Source organism: Struthio camelus, chromosome Z (assembly GCF_040807025.1).
Source record: "Struthio camelus isolate bStrCam1 chromosome Z, bStrCam1.hap1, whole genome shotgun sequence".
Lineage (NCBI taxonomy): Eukaryota > Metazoa > Chordata > Aves > Struthioniformes > Struthionidae > Struthio > Struthio camelus.
The window spans coordinates 72449059-72467859 of record NC_090982.1 but is presented as its reverse complement, the minus strand read 5'-3'; the positions used below and the strand labels follow the sequence as shown (position 1 = coordinate 72467859).

Below are 18801 nucleotides of genomic sequence, written 5' to 3'. Positions count from 1 at the left end.
GAGCAGTAAGCAAATCCATGATGGATTAGTCAGTGAATGAAATGCTAGAAGTATTATTTTATCATCTACTTAAAAATAGACTGCTATTTCAGAACTTCAGTCAAACAAGAATAGCTTATAAATTCTGCTGTACTTACATGATTGAGCCCCCATTTTCAGATTCACTTCTAGATTCTTTCTTGCAATTTTCCTGCAGATTTCCTTAGGGAGAAAGTTGAGAAAAGGTCAGGAATCTGGAATATTTTACCTTTACATTTTTGGATATACCTGGGGTCTTGGGTCACGTGATGTGAGCAGTGGTTCTAAAAGTACAGATTTCAAATAAGTGCTTGCATGGGAGGAAATGGGTTTTTTGTAGGGAAGGAGAGAATGAAATATGGTTTAAAGATGTTCTCAAATTATTTTGTACCCTACTTTTGCATATCCTGGCTTTTTGCTTTATCAGTGAACCTGTACTTTATGAAACCAAGGGATGTAACTTGTGTCTGTATCATACTATAGAGTTAGATTTATTCCTAACTTTCATTCTTGCAAGCTTGTCAAAATCTGGTCCCGAAACGTGAAAGTTGAATGTTTTATTTTGTTAAAATTAAAAAACAAATTTTGTTAAAATTTGTTAATGAGTATCATCTGTCTTAGCTTTTGAGATATTTTTATAGTCATCTGTGTGGTAAATTTCATGGTATTTTGTATGGTCATTCAAATGCCACGTGATGTATATTTAGCAGTTCCAAAAATCTTTGGAACAACAGTTCCTTTTCCAGTGGATTTAATTAGAAAAATGAAATTGAAAGAACCGTTTTCCGAATGCTGCCAGATACTCAGATTTGCTTTACTCTTTAAGGACGTAACTTTATGTAAGTCTTCAGCTTCATAATAATAATCTGTGTTCCAAAGCCAGATACTCCATCCCAATAGGAGCAAATAATTGAATATAGCCAAGCTTGTTAACCTGAATGTTGTCTCATTCAAGTCAGGAAAGCTTTTGCTGTTAAATGTGATATGCAAAGCAGGATAGTTCTTGGGATTTGGGATAGAGAAATTTTTGGTATGACTCTGATTTTCAGTTGATCAGTGATGGACTGTGAGTTGCTTGGACCTCTGAGTGTTCCTCTTCTGCGTTTTCCCTGTCAGAGGGGTATTGGTCTGCTGCTGCCCTCAAATGCTGGCAGCCTTCTTGCTGTTCCCTGCAGCAGGACAGGAATTGCCTGAATATGCACTGGGGTACAGGCTCTTTTGCACGCCCCACTCTATTTGCTTATGTTGCTTTGAGAGAAAATATTCTAAACTTTTCAGGCTCAGAAGCCAGATAAGCTGAAAAACAAAGTTTATTTTAATGGGATATATGTCTAAGCTCTTAGCTGCAACACTGAAAGCCAGGCTGAAAAAGGGAAATAAAATCTAGATTTGTGTTGCATCTTGCTTAGCTGAGGGAACTGTTCACTCAGCAGTAGGCTGTCTTGAATGTTGCTCATTGTAATTAGACTGTTTCCCTAGATCCCAGTTTCAAAAAACCCATCCCATATATCTTTTCAAATACCTTCCTGGGAAATAACAACTGCTTATCTTCTGCCCAGATTCATTTAAAATTTACTAAATGAATACTTAGTATTTCACTGCTCAGTACTTCTGAGGACGGCATATATTTTGATGCAACTAAACTTGATTACCTTAAAATAGGTTCGTTTATTGTCTGATCAGGCTTGATTAACCCAATTATCGGAAAAGTTTTCTTTTTAGATTTTGAAATCATTCCTGAGAATTTTTTTTGAGATTACTTACTAATGAGGTCCATTACAGGTTTTGTCTTTCTTGAAATTTTAGGGTGATAAATAGACCTCTTTTTAATTCCTATTTTTTCCTTTTTCTCCTAGTCTGAGTTCATTATGCAGTATAATCCAGTTATTTATAGTTTCTAGGGCCCCTCTAATAAGGGAATAGTGAAAGAAAACTATGTATACAATCCAAAATCGAACATTCTATATATCCTTTATCTGGAAAAAGCATTCTATGTTTCTCTTTACTGTACATCACCGCAGTAAAATTTTATTGTAGACCATCTGCTTATCCATGCATATGTGCTTAAATACACAGTTATTTTCTGGAAATAACTAAAGACTGACTTCCTTAGTGTTTTGAATAGGGACTCGGAGAATTGTCTACTTATTACTCCTTTACTATAACATTCTTTTTCCAGAGAATTTGTTTCACTGAAAGCCTGTGAGTCAAATTCATTTCTAGTGAAGTAATTGAATTAGATGTAAATTTTCTCCTATTATTTAAAAGTCTAATATAGATTTTCATTATATCTCTGTTCCCTATAATACATGTTTAATGGAACCTATTTTTATCTGGGAAGAATAATTCCATGGCAGATTGACCAATTTGCATTATATCTTGGGGAAGGAAATAAGCGACTGGCCAGGTTAAAGTTTTGGGAGAGTTAATTTTATTTCAAAATACAGTAAGACTTCAGATTAATGCCTACCGTGTATTTCAAAGCAGAACCCATTGATTTTCCAGGTCTAATAAATGCATTTTTTGTCTATTTTTAATGCAAGTTTCTGAGCAATTCAAAGGGTAATTAATTCTGTCTCTAGATATTTTATCCTGCAATGTTGCAAAAGGATAAAAGGGATTTTTTTTTTTTGTTCATATTTTAGTTTCTACTTCACAGGCCTTAATATGCTAGCTTAGTATAGTTTGTATTATGTTGATTGTACTTTTATTTTCTCTTTAATAATCCCCCATACAGTTTGTGGACTGTGGATCTGATGTTAGATTCCACCAGCTGGACCATGCCCAATTTATGGAGTTAGTGCAACTGGAACTTGGGAGTTACATCTCCGTATGGAGGTCTCTGTGCCACCAGTCTTCCTTGTTGCTCTTATACAAGAGCTTAGTCCAGCCTGTCAGTAGATCCCCCATGGGGAAGTGGAAAGCGGAGTCTGTGCTACATCCTCTGCTGTTTAATGAGCTGCCTGGCAGGACTGTAAGCTGCAGCCATGGTGCAGAAGGCCGTACAGATACTGCCTTGTGGATGAGTGCCTGAATGTGGTCTCAGCCTAACGGTCTACCTGTTTAAATGGCTCTCTGTTAGCCACTGTTGGTAGGGCTCCCTGGACATATAACTATCTATTAAGACCTTGGAGAGATCTGTTAGGGGTAGATCACAGATTATGGCACATCTCGGGGGGAGTGGAGGGGGGGGGGTAGAGGGTTCTGTTCCTTCTGCCTGCTCTTGGAGAGAAAGAATTGGACTAAAAAGATGTGGGAGCCAGTTTTGCTGAGTGGGGTCCATACATGAATGCAGGATTGGTCCAAAATATGCAGATGTTTCAGTCCCTCTGGTGAGTTTGGAGGCGTTTGATCAAGTTCCACCTATGGGGCAGAGAGATAGCACGAGATGTGGGTAATGGGGAGAATGGGGGAAGTTCCTCTGGAGAGAGACCGCAGAGGGCTGTGCACGTATTTCTGACTGCAGGAGTGCTCATAAGAGTATGTAAGTAAGTGGGTTATGAAGCAGTTGTATAGCAATAAATGCATGTGTCAGTCTTAAACTGACTTATTTTACAAAATGAAACCTCACAGAAAATGAGAAGAAAAGATACTTCTGTTCCTTTTTTATCTTCATAATTTTTCCTTTTTCTCAATGGGAAATAAAACTAGGATTCTCTCTTCAGCTGTTCTTCTTTTGCCAAAATAATGACTGCAATGCTTTGATAGAGACCGTCCTAAAAAGGGTGGCCACGCTAGCCTTCCTAGGGCTGATAACCCCTATGAGAGAGGCTTGCACACGCTGATCTTTTCACAGCAATGCTCATTTGAAATGGTGTGGATCAAATATATCTGTGGTGCAGTAACTGAAGTCCAGGCTGGTACTGCTAATGAATTTGGTTCTACTTTTACCTGAATTCATAGTAATGATCGGAGCAGCAACATTCAGTTCTTTAGAATGGTAAGCAGAATGAGAAACAGTATGTTTGCTAAAAACAAAACTGTATTGTGTCAGTTGTGATTTTAGTTTCCTCCTCCTTTTTGGTATTGCTGAAAAATAAACATCCATAGAAACAGTTGTTAGAAGACCTGAATTTCCTAGTCAATCCGTGTGATGTAGAAGATAGCTTTGTTTGGGGAGCAACTCTGTGGAATTAGTGTATGCAGAAAATCTGAATTGAGCATGGCTTCAGCTGATGATCTGGATGTTATAAATCATCCAAGCATCCATTTTGAGCAATCAGAGTTTTCCCCTACCAAGACAGGGTCCTGGGAATATACATTTTCTTGTAATGGTTGTTTGTTTTGTTTTGTTTTGTTTTGTAGTTGGTGACTGACTGTAACGGCTATAGGGAATATTTTTGTCTATATTTTCCCTATGCACCTCTCTTTTGACCTGGTCAGCACAGAGGGAAGCTAACTTGCAGAATGAGATGACGGCCTGAACCCATACTCTCTAAATTAATGACACAATTCCTGCCAGATTCACTGGAGTCTGGATCTAACCAAAACACTTTTTGACAAGCAGTTTGGATGTTTATTGTTATCTTTTGCAAGATTCTGTATGTGCAGAACAAGTGCCCTGTGCTGTTACAATTTCTATGGCGCAGAAGTCCTTCCCAGGAAAATGTGTCTCTGCATTTTTCACCGTTCGTTTTAGGAGCAAGTAAGTAAAACTAATAGAGTAGGTGTGTTTAAAAAATCATGTAATATTTCTCTTGGGTGGTGTTTGAGTAATTTTCATAGCAGAAGAGTTAATAATTGTCAGAGCTTTGATTTTTTTAAATGTTATTAGGTAGGGAAATTCAATTGCATATGAGGTTCATTCATCCCTGTACAGATGTTGCTGGAGCAGCAGTTTTGAATGTTTGTATATCCACTGTTGAGCTGCTGTCTGAAGGCGTATAGCAGGGTATACTGGCTTGGGGACATGAGTAAACGAATGAGATTTCTAGATCCCATGTGCCACATATGACTTTAGATAGCTTGGACAAAGCTTCATCTGCTGTGTCACTGCTGAAGTACGTATTCCAACAGCTTGTTTAAAGCCTTTTGTGCCATCAGTTACTCTAACGTTGGCTCCAGAGGTGTCACACACCCTGACTTGATCAGCATAATCGGCTGGAAATGAAGCCTCCAAGTTTGTCTTCAGTGATGCGAGAAATATTTATATGTAGTGTATTAATTACTGCTGTTTTATAGAGCTGATATTTTGTTTCGTTGCTGGACTGACTTTTCTTCGTGTGCACATATATACTTAAGATGCTACTTCCTATATGGGGAAAGCTTTGAATTTGAAGTTTTGACTTAATTGGGTGGCATGAGGTGGCAGAAGAGGTCTGGTTCATCTCCAGTGGTCACTGGACAGAACCAGTGCGAGAACGCAGTGAGCTGTCCGTGCCCTGCGAACCTCTTGGGTTTAACAGAAAAGGAATGTCCCTGTAAGTCCTCCAGCTGCTCCTGCAGCTTCAGAAATAGCCTACAAGCTCCCTTCATGGGCAAGATTGTTAATACCTATTGCCAAAAGTCTGCCTCCCGCATCAGTCCTCAATATTCACTGCCTGTTGCACTGAGTTTGCTAATGACTGTTCTTGTGTGTGAATTAGATCAAGTGCTGTAACATGATGGGTGTAGTTTCTGTTTCCTGTCAAATCAAGATGACGTAATTATTTGAGCTACTGAAAGTCGAGATGAATTTTGCAGACTGCTTTGACTCACATCATGCCAAAAAAACTTCCAAGATTAAGAGGCGGGGGGGAATCACTGAGGCACTATTAGCTGTTCATGAAATCATGCAAAACACATTATAAAGTCAACTATTGTTGTTTGATAATATTTTGCACGATTGTGTGCCAGTAGATGAAAAAAATTCCAAAATCTTAGTTATCTTTGCTTAGTTCTTTGGCAGTCTGTTTCCCTGCATTGAAGTGAGGCAGCAAACAGATCAGAGCAAAGTTTCCTTCCAGTTCTGAAACATGTTTGCATTTACTCTGGATGAAATTCATTCCGTTGCAGAGAGGGAAAACAAGATACATTTACCCATTAACGCCAGAAATGGTTCTTTCAGGACACGTAGGCTTTTCAGCGGTTCTCTGCACACAGTGAATCACTGCATTCGCAGCAGCAGTGTTTCAGCGGGGCAAATTTGCCCAGCCTGAGCTCTGAGCTGTAGGTCAGACGCATTACCCTCCACTGCTTTCCATTGTGTGACTGATATTTGGGGGGGTGCTGTAGGGAATGTTTGTTGAGCAGCCCGTGGCAATGGGTGCTGAAGGTACCGCCATCACGACCTGTGGATTTTAAGTGTGAGGCTACTCTGTACCCTAGTGCTCAGGATTTTTAGGTGCAATCTCATTTTCATTATCTGTTTCTGGACTTGGGAGCAGAGGAGGAGTTTGTCCAGTGCCGTAACAATGCTGGGACCAGGAAGCCAAAATGCAGGTTTGTCAGTCAAGTGGCCTGCAATGGAGCAGGAAGGACAAGGCCCTGAGAGGCTGTGTTTTCAAGCTAGATTTTGCATGGAAGCCACTGAAAGGTGTTTTGTTTCCTGTTTCGTCAATTAACATGCAGTAGGAAAAATAATAAAGTCCACGGTCTTTCATTACTTTGTTAGTGTTCCTAGTCACTCTGTTATCTCGAAGGTACTCTTGTCTCCTATGCACATCGTAGACAGACACACCACGGACACAACAGATTGCTTTGGTTTTTGTTGCGACTGATGGGCTGGCAGAGTTTGCCACGGTGACTTTGGAGTTACCCTGTGTAAACAGGTTGTTGTGTGTCAGCACTGGGAAGCTCTTGGAGGTTGAGGTGATTACTCTCTAGGTACCGCGTCCAACTGTTGGAAGATCTGCTTAAAAGTTAATGGTATAGTGTGACCTGTATGTAGTTGCTTATATGTTGGTGCCTTCATGCCTTGTCGCAATCTAAAACACTTTAAATGAGCTAATGAAAGGAGTGAGCGCTGTAACTTGCTGTGACATACATTATAGTCATTGTCTTATAACACAATATTGTGGCTTATATGTTGCAATAAACAAATAGGCTTTCATTTAAGTGAAAAAGTAAGTAGAGCTTATGTGTGTTCTGCTACAAAGGGGCTGTCGGCCATTTCATCAACCTAATCAAATCTTATTTGCATCTGGTACAATACCTGTGTTGGGTGCACTTTTATGTTTTTAAAAGTGCATACAGTGTTGTTTTAAATTGCCTTAGCCAGATCTGCTGTATATGTTAATCTTTCATGTGTGGAAAATCAAAGGTGTTTATAAGGTTGTTATTTATAAGGTAATTATATTGATCATATCTGATTCTGATCAAACAATAATTAGCAGAGCAGCAGCTTTGTGCTGTACTAAGAAACAGCAAGAATTCTGGGAGGTAGTTGGTGGCATGTGGACCTGGGTGGAAAGAACTAGTTACTTCTGGAGGCTTTCCACATTCAATGCTGAGCTCTATTAATATTTCCTCCTGCCTGAGTTGGGAGTGTAAAGAAATCTGAACTCAGTATGTAGCTGTACTGTATTGTATGTTTTGAAATTTTTAACTACTCATATGAAGCTCTGAAGTGTCTACACAGTCGTTCTATTTCCTGGTATTTGCAGAAATAACACTGAAAGTGCTCTTTATTCAAATCCAAAAAAAGTACTTAAGACAAGCATTGATTTTCTTTGGCCACGATAGCCATGGGCTGAACCAATATTACTTGAGCAAAAGTAGAAGTGGAGTTATTGCTTTCCCTGTGTAAATGAACATGCTGTGTGCCTGCACAGGAGAGCTTTTGTGGTGTGTTTGGTCACAGAAATGGGTCTTGTGCACTCTGCTGGGCGCTGATCTTTTTTATAAAAGGTAGGCCTTCTAAACATACAGATATACTAGAGTGTTCATATTTTCTTGCAATAATTGAGCTTTCAAAGCTATAGAGAAAAAGAAGGATCAATGTTTTCTTACTAATGGCTTTTTTAAAAAAAAAAAAAAAGCTCTGCTAGTTTAGTTCAGTTCAGTTCCATAGCTGGCTCACAGTAAATATACTGCACTATGAAAGAGCTGAGCCATCCTTCAGGAGCAATCAAACAAATCAAGCCAACACTCTCCCTAAGGAAACACTTCACTTCCAAAATCCTGCTCTCGTCAAGCTAGACAACAGAAGGGCTGAAAAGCGGACTCCGGTGAATCTATTGCAATGCCCAGTGGCATCCTCATTAAAAGCTGTTACGCTGAGGACTTGTAAAGTAGGAGGCTATTCAATGAATGTGAAAGAACTCACACAGGAACAGAAACTACTCCAGTTTAAGGGAGGAAAACAAGATTCAAACTAGTATACTTCAAGAGAGACTGAGTAAAAGTGACCTCATTTGCAAAGCACAATGCTTTTAGGGCTATTCTAGCTGGGTCTAGATTTCCAAGTGTTCTATTCAAAGCTCCTTAGAATCAGGTCACTTTTATTTAGCTGCCAAGATGGGAATTTAGGAAACAAATGTTTTATATCCAGTGATCTCTCCTTTGGTTTTCTTTTTTTTCCAGTCATTCTAAATTTCCTCAAATCTATGATGGAGGGCTTAAGCTGAGCCTTCAGCTGAAGGTATTCAGTGCTTCTTAGAATAGGACCAGAATATCAGTACCTGGAAATATTTGAATAACGAGGTCAAATGAGAGCAATGCTGACGTACGGTGTGTCTTAAGCTCAATATATCTGTTTGCTCTGTCTTGTGGTGTTTTTTTGTAGTGTGTTTTTTGTTTGTTTCCTTTGTCGTCATTTTTTTTAACGCGATGAATAATTTGGGCAGTTTTTTCATTCTCCCAAGTTTTTTTCAGATCACCAGTCAGCCAAACTGGAGACAAAAAAAATTAAATCATTTTTCTTCATTGTACTTGGATGACTTCTGATCTTCCTAGTTTCTCTCTCCCTTCTCTCTTAGAATTATTGTTCTTTTTATAATAAGTGCCCTTTCGTATAGTATTGGGGCGCATTTGACTGGTTTAAATTACAGGAAGGAACCTAGGCCATAAATAGATGGTATGAATTCTGCTAGCTCCAGGAGTACTGAAATAGCTCATCTTAAAAGACAGGGGAAGCCTAGCCAGTTGGCTAAACGCCAGGAGATTGCAGGGCTGACAATTAGTGGGAAGCCTGAAAGGGAGATTAATTGTAGGCTATGCTCTGAAAATGAGCCTATTGGACTTCAGTGAAAATTTGACAGGAGAGAGTTGTGGAAGAGCTGTGCACTAAGGCCTTAATGCAGTTTTGCCTTTCTCTGAGCACCCCTGTCGCCGCAAGGTGCTGGCATTTTCCTGGGATATTTCTGTCTCTGTGATGCTGAACTTTGACATATGCCGTGTTAGCTGGCTTCTCTTTGCCCTTAGGGAATGTATTCAGGAGCGGATTACAGAGGTCTGTTTGAAGGAAATCCTTCTTATGCAGGCAGCCCTTTCGTACAGCTAATTAATTGCAAAGGCCAACGTTATTCTTGCAGAAGATGATCTTCAGTCGTGCGACTTCTCCCTATGTTAACACACACGCACTAATTCAGTTTGTTACTCCACCTAGGATTCTGAATAGACTGACATTCCTGATACCCAGCTATCTAGAGCATCCATTTTTTTGCCATTAACAGTAGTTTTGTGTTTGTCCTGCAAGAGCAGAAGGAGCTAATTGTACGTGCCCACAGCTCTTGAGTGGTCAGGCCAGTGGGTCAGAATATAGCCATGATCTATGACTGTTCTTTGGTGAGGTGTAAGGATGTTACTGCTCATCAAAAGATACTTAAATAATAGCTTGTAGCTTGTACATGGCAAATCTGACATTGCTCAAAGAGTTTTCCAGGTCTTTCATATGGACGAGCTGAGCTGCTGTGGTTTACCTTAAAATCAAATAGCGTAACAGGAACAGAGTTCAGACTTCCTAGTATTTCAACCACTGTGGCATCTAGTGCACTAGTGGCTTCCAAAAGTCTTGGTCTCACAAGCTGCTGTCCACCATAAAAATTGATTGCGACACACAATTGTGGTTCATATAACAAATTTTTTTTTTTTTTAATCTAAAGCACCCCCGAAAATTGTGAAATTAAACTGTTTAAAAGATGGCTCCGAAACAACCATAGGCCAGAACTCAGGAACTCCTGCAAGAAACTGTCCTTTCCCCAAATGCAAAAGAACAACAAATAATGAATGTAAAGTTCGGTTTAGTTTTGTTCTCCCCCTCACCCCCCCCCCCCCAGGAATATGTTTCTTCCTTGGTATCAAATAATGCCATTGGAGGGAAAGGTAGAGGCGACTTGCCAAAATCACTCGCATGTGTTTCAGGACAAGGAACTAAACACAGCTTTCCAGGGTCTCAGTCCATCTCCTCAGCCTCACCCTGGGCAGCTGCTTGATAAGAGCAGACAAAGACTTTTGTGCCACTTCGATTCCCATTGAATGAAATATGTTGCCAGCTTCCTTTCCATCGCCCTTCTGCGGCGGCGCCTTTGGCTTTTCCTCCTGTTCTTGTCAGCGCAGGAGACTTGGGGTTTAGGCAGCTCCACCTGGCTGCATTACATGCCCTCTTTTATTGTAGTACCTTAGGTGACCGTTTACCTTCCCTAAGCTCCAAGTATTGAGTCATTGGTCTAATTCTGTCCCCCTACATCTGGTGAATCTGTAGGCAAGGAGTTGTCTCCCATATTCACCAGTTACATAGGGGTAGTGCTACAGGCTGGGAGCAAGAGAGGTGAGCTCTCCCACTGCTTGCAGTATTGCAGAGCTTCCAGGCCCAGCTCCCTGCGCTCAGGCAGGCACTTGCATGATTAGCAGTTGCTGATGAAACTCCTATTTTACAAGCTTACCAGCAGGTCAAGAAGAGAAAAAATATTACACTGTTTTCAAGGTGAATGATTATTTGTTTATTTAGAACACGCATTTCTTTATATGTGTTGCCAAACAGAGTGAAATTGCTAAATGATGTGTCGTGCGCTCTCGTTTAGTGAAATGTGTAGCTGTTATATAAAGGTTTTAATGACTTTCTTCATCCCTCTGCTTAGGAACACTATGCGTCTGGCAAAATTTTGAGAAGGCTCAAGGCTTTAAAGAAAGCTCATCTAAATAAAGGAGGGTTAAAGTGACATTGCAGTTGCTTAATCCTGTATTGTCCTTCCATGTGACTTCAGTGATACTGAGGCACAGCGTTTCTTTTGCCTGGTGCATAGATTACGCTTTTCCTATCGTTTTCCAGGATGAGCTGCTTTGTTAGACCAGCAGTGGGAAGGAAACAGAAGGGCAACAAACTTCTCGCAGCAAGGCTGCGAGATCAGCCATTTCCAAGGCACACTGACAAGCTCACAGGCTGAAGAATGAATCAAAGGAAAACCCTCCATTCAGCTTTTGGACTGGTACCAGAGTCAAGAACTACTAAACCTTTAAGGTCAGCTATTCAAAATCATCTGGAAGCATCTGGATTTGTTCAAAGCAGTTATTAAGCTATTCTGTCCTTTATTGAGTTAGTTTTCAGGGCGGTAAGCTAAAGCCTGAACACTGAAGGATGAACTGATATGTATTTGTGTCAAAAATACTGCATAGAATGTGAGTAACTCATTGCTTTTGTGCATAAACAGTTTACAGCTTTAATTGCAAAGCCTCTTCTACCTGGTAGAGGAAGATCTTGACAAGCTATATCTGTCAATGGGAGGTGGACATAAATACCTTCCAATTCTGTCTCTGATTTTGGACAGAACCGCAATATGTAGATATGTGAGATTTGTTTTTGAAGTCATTTCCAAACTGATCCTTGAACATGCAGTAAGCTGGGTTTTTTGCTAAGTTTGTCACAATTTCCATTATGTCAAGGATTGTATATCATTTCGTTTAAACTCTTTATGGGGACGTCTTGTTCAATGGGGAAGTGATTACTCTGCAGACTATGACAACAGGGTATGTGAATGGAGGAGGTCTTGGAAAACACCGCTATGCCAGGTGGAATCGTGAAGACAGCGGAGAGGACTATGGGCACGTGGAGTGCTACGGAGCAGATGAAGAGGGCAGGCAGCACAGGCTGACTCCCTTTGAGAAACTAACCCGGGATATGTCCCAGAATGAAAAAGTGGTGAAGGAATTAACCCTAGGGAAGAGGATTGGATTTTATCGAGTCAGAGGAGAAATCGGGAGTGGGAATTTCTCGCAAGTGAAGCTTGGAATTCATTCCCTAACCAAAGGTAGGCACTGCTGCATCGGTCAAATGATTTCTGCTCATACTTGTTCTGCACGTATATAAGCGAAGCATCTCCTTTGGGAAGAAAGGTGCTGTTTGAACCCCAAATACACATATAGGTTGTGCGTGCTTTTTAACAGTAAATCTGTAGGCAAGGACACAGATAAATGCTTATGTTTGGATTAGCCTTTATCCTTGAGAAGCAGCCAGAAACATGTTCTCCAGGCATTTCCTACAAGAAAAATTAGTCTCTGCACTTCAGGGATTTAACACATCACACTATGTGGCTCAAGACACTCCACACTTTGGAAAACAGTGCTGTGCCCCACTCCTAATGAACAGTCTTGTCCACCTGCCCCAGCCATGGGCCGCAGGGCTAGGGGATGAGCTTGCAGGGCAGCCTGTCTTGGGATGCTCCTGCCCGCAGCCAGAGTTAGCAAGGCTTCCTTTGTTTCAGAGCAAATTCAGCTAGTGTGGACAGGCCTTTTATTCAGTAACAATAATTCTGGTGAAAAATATGCCTGTTTTTGCTTGCTTATTCCAGGTTCATTAATGGAAAAGGTCGGGACAGGGGATATAGCTGTGGGCTGAGCAGGAAAATGAGCTCTGGTACAGCCAAACCTAGGCACAAGCTTACGTTTAATTGTCGTCTACTTTGCTTTTTTTTTAAACACAGAAAAGCACTGTATATGCCGCTTCTAGGAAGAACTAGAAAGGCTAGATAACTACAGTGAACTAGAGGTAACTACTTTAGTTGAAACTAAGAATTTGTCTTCATCTATCCTGTTTCTCTTGTCCAGCGCTGTCTGACAATAGGAGCTGTTGCTTTCCCTCAGGGGAAAGCCCCCTTTGTCTTTGTATACTTCTGTCTCCTTTTCCTCATAGTCTTTCCTTTCAAATTTGGATTCATTCTTCTTCCCTCCATCATCTTAAAGGTGAGAGAACTGGGTATTCCCCAAAGCCTTCACACTTTGTTTTGTTGCTCTTTTCTCTAACTTCCGCTGTCAGTCCAGATTGCAGAGGTCTGAAAGCTCATGTTTATCCCAGTTATGATGCAGTTGTTGCACTGGGAACCAAAGTGGAGAACAGACTTTTTTTTTTTTTTTTTTTAAGTGGCTCTGCTCCACGTGGCTGCTTTGTTTTCTTTTCTGTTCAGTGAACTTTCTCCTTCTAGAGAAAACTGTCTTGTGCTTGCTGTTGAAGGAAGTGCTGCTCCTGTACTAGGAACAGGAGGAATGCTAATGGAAATAAAAAGATAAGACTCATCCAGATCAGAATTTATCTGTTGAATTCAAGACAGAGGTTGCTCTGCCATTTGAATAGGGTTGGTTGAAAGATTTTGTGACTACACGAAGTTTGAATAAACCAAATACCAAAATCTAAATCATCAGTTTTTCTTGAAAAGAGTCTTCTTTTTCATCAGAAATCTCTAAAATTATTTTCCTGTTCTTTGTCAGTAGCTTATTTCTGGTTAAAATGATAACGGGGGAAGCTGTTAACTTCTTGGCACTAAGTTTGCAACTGTCATGAGGAAGAAAAGATGAGGGGAAAACATCTTCTAACTCATCTCTGCCGGTAAGCTTATCTGTTTCTCATCAAATTTGGATGGGAAAATAGGAATGCATGTGTCTGCCCTTGCGTGCGCGCCTGTGCACACACATGCACACACACACACACCCCCCTGCCCCTTCAGAAAAGAACTCTGATTGATTTTTTCAGTAGGCCTCAGCTCCGGCACAGCGCTAATGAGTCCAAGTCTTTCTTTTGACTGTGATATAAATACAATGATTAAAGCTTCATGATTAAAGCTGTTCAGGCCCCTGTGGTAAAGGGAGCCTGGTGGTGGTGGTGGTGGGATTCAGCTGTTCAGTTATCACAGTGTTAAGTTCTAAGTATGGTCTTTCTCCTGACATTTCGCCTTCAATTTTCAAAAGGAAACAGTTTTGTTCTCAGTACTAAGATCAGCTTCTTTAATGATTATAGTCTGTGCTGTTCCATAGTCCTTGTGATGTGTTGCAGTGCAGTGTATGTGAAAAAGGTTTGAGAGAGGGAAACTGCAGGAACTTTAGAGCATGCTGGATGAAGAACTCCGTTTCTCTCTCAGATGTTATTTTGGATGATCTCAGAGGAGGCAGGAAACCATGCAGTGTTATGACATACTTTAAGGAGATTCAGACGACGTATTTTAAGGAGATTCAGAAAAATTACCCATTTTATTAATTTGAATTTTGGCAGAGATTTTCTCCAGGGCCTTGCTGAGTTGCTTGCTACATACAGAGTGTTAGGTTCCTAAGCTCTGTGTAACCTTTATTTTAAATGCGCTCCATCTTACAAATATAGTGTGAGAACACATCTGAATATGTGCAATTGAGAAGGTCCAAAGTTTACAGATGCTAAAAAGCCAGTGCCATATGAAACATCAATTGCACGGGAAAGGATGTGCAGGTACAATTTGCTTTGTTGTTAAGCGGTTTTACCTTAGTTCTGTTTTTGTCTTGCCATGCAGTCATAGCACGCGCTACTTTTTCTGAGATAATTTCTCAACCTTTTCCTAATGTTCTTCTCTTATTCACTAAGACTTCAGGTAGTTCTTTTCAAACCTCAATATTCACTAGGTATAGTTAATCACAATCTCTTGCTGCTATGTTTTAGTGTTTTTCTGAACAAACTGCCCACTCAGAATGCTTTTCTGTTCAGCACTGGTGCCGTGCAAGCGTAATATAGGATTTGTAAGCTAAGCATTTTTTGGAAGCAGAGGGAATTATTTTAAAAACGAAAATGAGGTACTCTTACACACTAGTGGGGCTGGTTTTCTTTGCATATTATGCATGTGCAGTTGCACATGCATGTAATTTATATGCGCTTGCTCCTGCTTTATGGTGGTATGATAGAGGATCAGGACCTTTAATTTTAAAACTTTTGTTTGTTTCCTTTAAAAATTTTGCAGGAAAACTGACCATGAGGAATGGTAAATTCCAGCAAAAGGAGGAGGAGGGAATTTTTCCCTCTTTGGGCTTTTCCTTTCCTCCTAGGTTGGTTGGTTTGTTTTGGCCCAAATGCCCCCAACTTCTATAAAGCAAGAGGTAACAATGCAATTCTGTGTTTAATATTGTGAGAATTGTTATCCCTCTATCATCTGAGCGTGTAGTTGTGCCAATGTTATGTGCTGTGAGCTCCGTTGTTGCTGACACTGTTTCCTCGTGGTTTAGGTGGTCAGTATGCTACCAATGTGACACGGATTTTACCCCTCTAGGTCAGTAGTCAGAGGTCTGCCAGCATTAGTGTTGTCTGCTGTTTCTGCTCAGTAGCTGCGTTTACTTCTGATTCACCGTGCCACCATCAGCACCACCGCAGGAATAGGTGACATCTTTCCTAACTGGCCCACTGGAAAGGATTGAACGGGTTAGGGAGAAGCAGGATGGGGATGGCTGCCTTACACCTTGCACAGACAGACCCCTTCTGAAAATAGGGACGTGAAGGTGATAATTCACCTTTTACAAGAATCCCCCTGGAACGCCTGTCACATTTTAGTAGTTGGATTGAAATATGCAGTTATGTTGTTAAGAAATATTAACACATAAAACATGCAGTTTCCTTGACCTGTACAGAGATACAGGCATACGTCTATCAATGACATTTCCTCTGCATATATTGAAACACTGAACTTCAGGTTAAATAATTTTATAATATTAAGTAAAAACATCTGGAATCTTTTTATACCAGAACATGCATGCAAACATAACGGTCTTCTCACTCTTCTCTTAAAGTGACAAGTAAACAATACTAGTTTTTTCTTTTTCAATTTACAGCAGAAACTGAGGGAGTGTTTTCCTTTCTAAAAGATCAGATTAAAATAGTATTTGTAAGGAAATTTAGGAACGTTCAAGATTTTTTAGAAAAGCCCCTCTTCCCAAGAAGAAATAGTTACCTTTACGGGCATGTTCCAGTTTAATTTTGCTGTCTTGGTAAGTTACATACAGCCACTGTAAACCTATTTTAACTAGACTAATCCAAATACTTCAAATACCAACTGTAGTCAAGATTGAAGACAAAAGTCGCAACCTATTTATTACTTAATATGGAAACATGAGGGCAATCCTAATTGAACTATTTATAGTATTTTGAGCTACTTTGGTGATGCAGTGCAACTGTGTGTATGTACATCAGTGTTTTGTGACCCTTGGTTTCATACAGATGTGCTACAGAAACACGGAGAACTTAGCTGCCTGCATTACCAGGACAATATAGCACAGCTAGCTTTGCATCAAGGTAAATAAGATCCCTGCAACTTATTTTGCTTTACTGTTTTATTCCTTTCCTTAGTATAAAATCTGTCTGTGACATGGACTCATGGCCCAGTGCGGAATACAGACACAAAATTGTACTTTTTCTGTGTTCTATACGGTACCAAGAACTACTTGTGTATGAACATGTTGGAAAAACTGGCACGCCTATCCTGAGAAAGACGAACCTCTACAACACTGGGCTTGGTAACTTACTTAGGAAAATTTGTGGGGATAGGAAGTTAGGTTAAGGTTCCCTAAGTCACACCTACTTAAACACATCTTTCCATTATAAACTTGCAGGGTTATATCCAGAGTCCCTAAATCACCTCCAGGTTAGCCTGTCTATGCTGAAACAGAAGTACCTGAATTTGAAACTTCCTTTAGCCTGCAAGTACCAGGCTCTTGTGCTTCACATGCCTAATCATCTGAAAAGCACTGAGATAATTACAAAAGAAACTGAGAAAGTAGGGGCTATCTTCAGCAGCCTAGCAAGTAGCACACTTGAGAAGGGGGGGCACAGCTTTGCAGCCCAGCTTTAGGAGCTTTGCAGCAACAATCTATATCCTAAGAATGCATCGTAGCTGCTATACACTATAAAGCCTTGATGGGCATCTATCTTGCTTGCCTATGTCTCTCTCTAGGTAATAGAGGGAGCGAATGCAGGCTTTCCATCACACTCTAAACACTTCACTGAGGCCAGCTTTCTACTTCCACTGTTGCAATACCTAGGTTAGAGACATCAAGTAGATGTTTTCAAGCTAATACGTTTCTGATGGCCGTATTTACAAGTGGAGCACACTAAGACAACAGATGATTTGATTAGCACTAGCAATACTCTACTGCCCCTGTAGCTATCATCATCAGTAGGGTGTAGGACATGGAACAGAACACAGGTTACAGGGTTTAGTTAGGCCTCTGTAGCGTGTCTTAAATTGATCAGAGGTGAAACTGAATTGCAGTTACATAACTAAGTATGGTTGTATGAATGGTAATACTATGCATGTATCTATTGCATTAATAACATGGACAAGCATTTTTGCTTTCAGAGAAAGTAGCAATTAAGATTCTGGACAAGACAAAGCTAGACCAGAAGACTCAACGCTTGCTATCCCGTGAGATATCCAGCATGGAAAAACTGCACCACCCAAATATCATTAGACTGTATGAAGTGGTGGAGACTCTCTCAAAGCTGCACCTTGTGATGGAGTATGCAGGAGGCGGGGAGCTCTTCACTAAAATCAGTACAGAAGGGAAGTTACTAGAAACAGAGTGTAAACTAATCTTCTCCCAGATCGTGTCTGCGGTGAAGCACATGGTAAGTTGCTCTTCCACAGCATGTTGTTCTGCACTACTCTAGCAAATTTTTGTGGCTGTATCTTTGTTTTTCAATGAGGAGGTTTGCTGTTATCAAGATTCCAAGCCCACATTTCTCAAGAGAAAAACTACTGGAGAAGAGGTATCTTAAAGTTATCTAGAAGATCTTTCATCCCCATCTGCCTCCCTGCTGACAGCTTTTGGGAGAAGAGTGAACTGAGAATGCTGGGTGGGTGGAACCACCCATTAAGTAACATGGTGTTCTCCTGTCTGCTTTAAGCTGCTGCAGACACCAGGTAACAGCTTCATTTTCTCCCTGCAGATATGTCAAAACATAGCATCACCCTGCCTCCTTCTGCTAGAAGAAAGTGTTCCAGACAAGAGGCTTGTAAAGTATTGCAAAAATTCAGCTTGTTTATTAATGAATGTAGGCGACTGGAAATTAGACAAATTCCTGGTCCTTGCTTTAGCACAGATCTGTGAAGTGAACACCAAGCAAGTCACGTCCCTTTGCCTGGTCTTCAGTATCACAACTGGATTTAGGATGATGCTGTTTATGTAGCACACAAAGCCTCTTATAAAGGCAGAAAAGGGCAATTATGATTATCTGCTTCCAATACAGCATCCTCTGAACCTTGCATAGTATCTACAGCTGCTTACAATGACAGCGTAAAGAATGAGAAGGTTCCACAGGTTTAAGAAATAAAACTAGTATTTGTTGAAGTTGGCCCAGGGTGCCCTCCAGTGACTTGTATTTTCTTGCAACATAGGCTTCTGCTCTGAAAACCAGGAAGTCAAAAGTAAGGGTATTTCCAGGTCAGACATCTAGAAACAGTATTAAAATCTGCTGGCGGTATACATAAGCAGTACACGTTTTGTGAACTTACTTTGTGAACTAAATCTTTGTGAACTAAAAGCTTTCACTTCCTGATTCCACGTGCTTACAACAAATGCAAAAATGGAGTTACTGTGAAAAGGAAACTGGTTTTGTTACTTAAATCATTACAGAAATGTTAATAGTTG

At 40.4% G+C, this 18801-nt stretch overlaps 1 protein-coding gene across 9 annotated transcripts in view; it reads left to right on the top strand.

Moving 5' to 3' along the window:
• LOC138064386 (serine/threonine-protein kinase NIM1-like) overlaps positions 1-18801 on the top strand; it is a 31868-nt gene that overhangs the window by 11141 nt on the left and 1926 nt on the right. For 4 of the 9 annotated variants that reach the window (XM_068926622.1, XM_068926619.1, XM_068926621.1 and 1 more), the window contains exons 2-4: positions 11207-12182; positions 16373-16447; positions 17511-17779. In XM_068926622.1, the coding sequence (XP_068782723.1) occupies positions 11891-12182; positions 16373-16447; positions 17511-17779 (636 nt within the window). In that variant the 5' untranslated portion in view covers positions 11207-11890. Of the gene's footprint in view, positions 1-10249; positions 12183-13771; positions 16669-17510; positions 17780-18801 lie in introns of those variants that run through there. The other 5 variants (XM_068926617.1, XM_068926618.1, XM_068926615.1 and 2 more) reach the window with 4 other exon arrangements.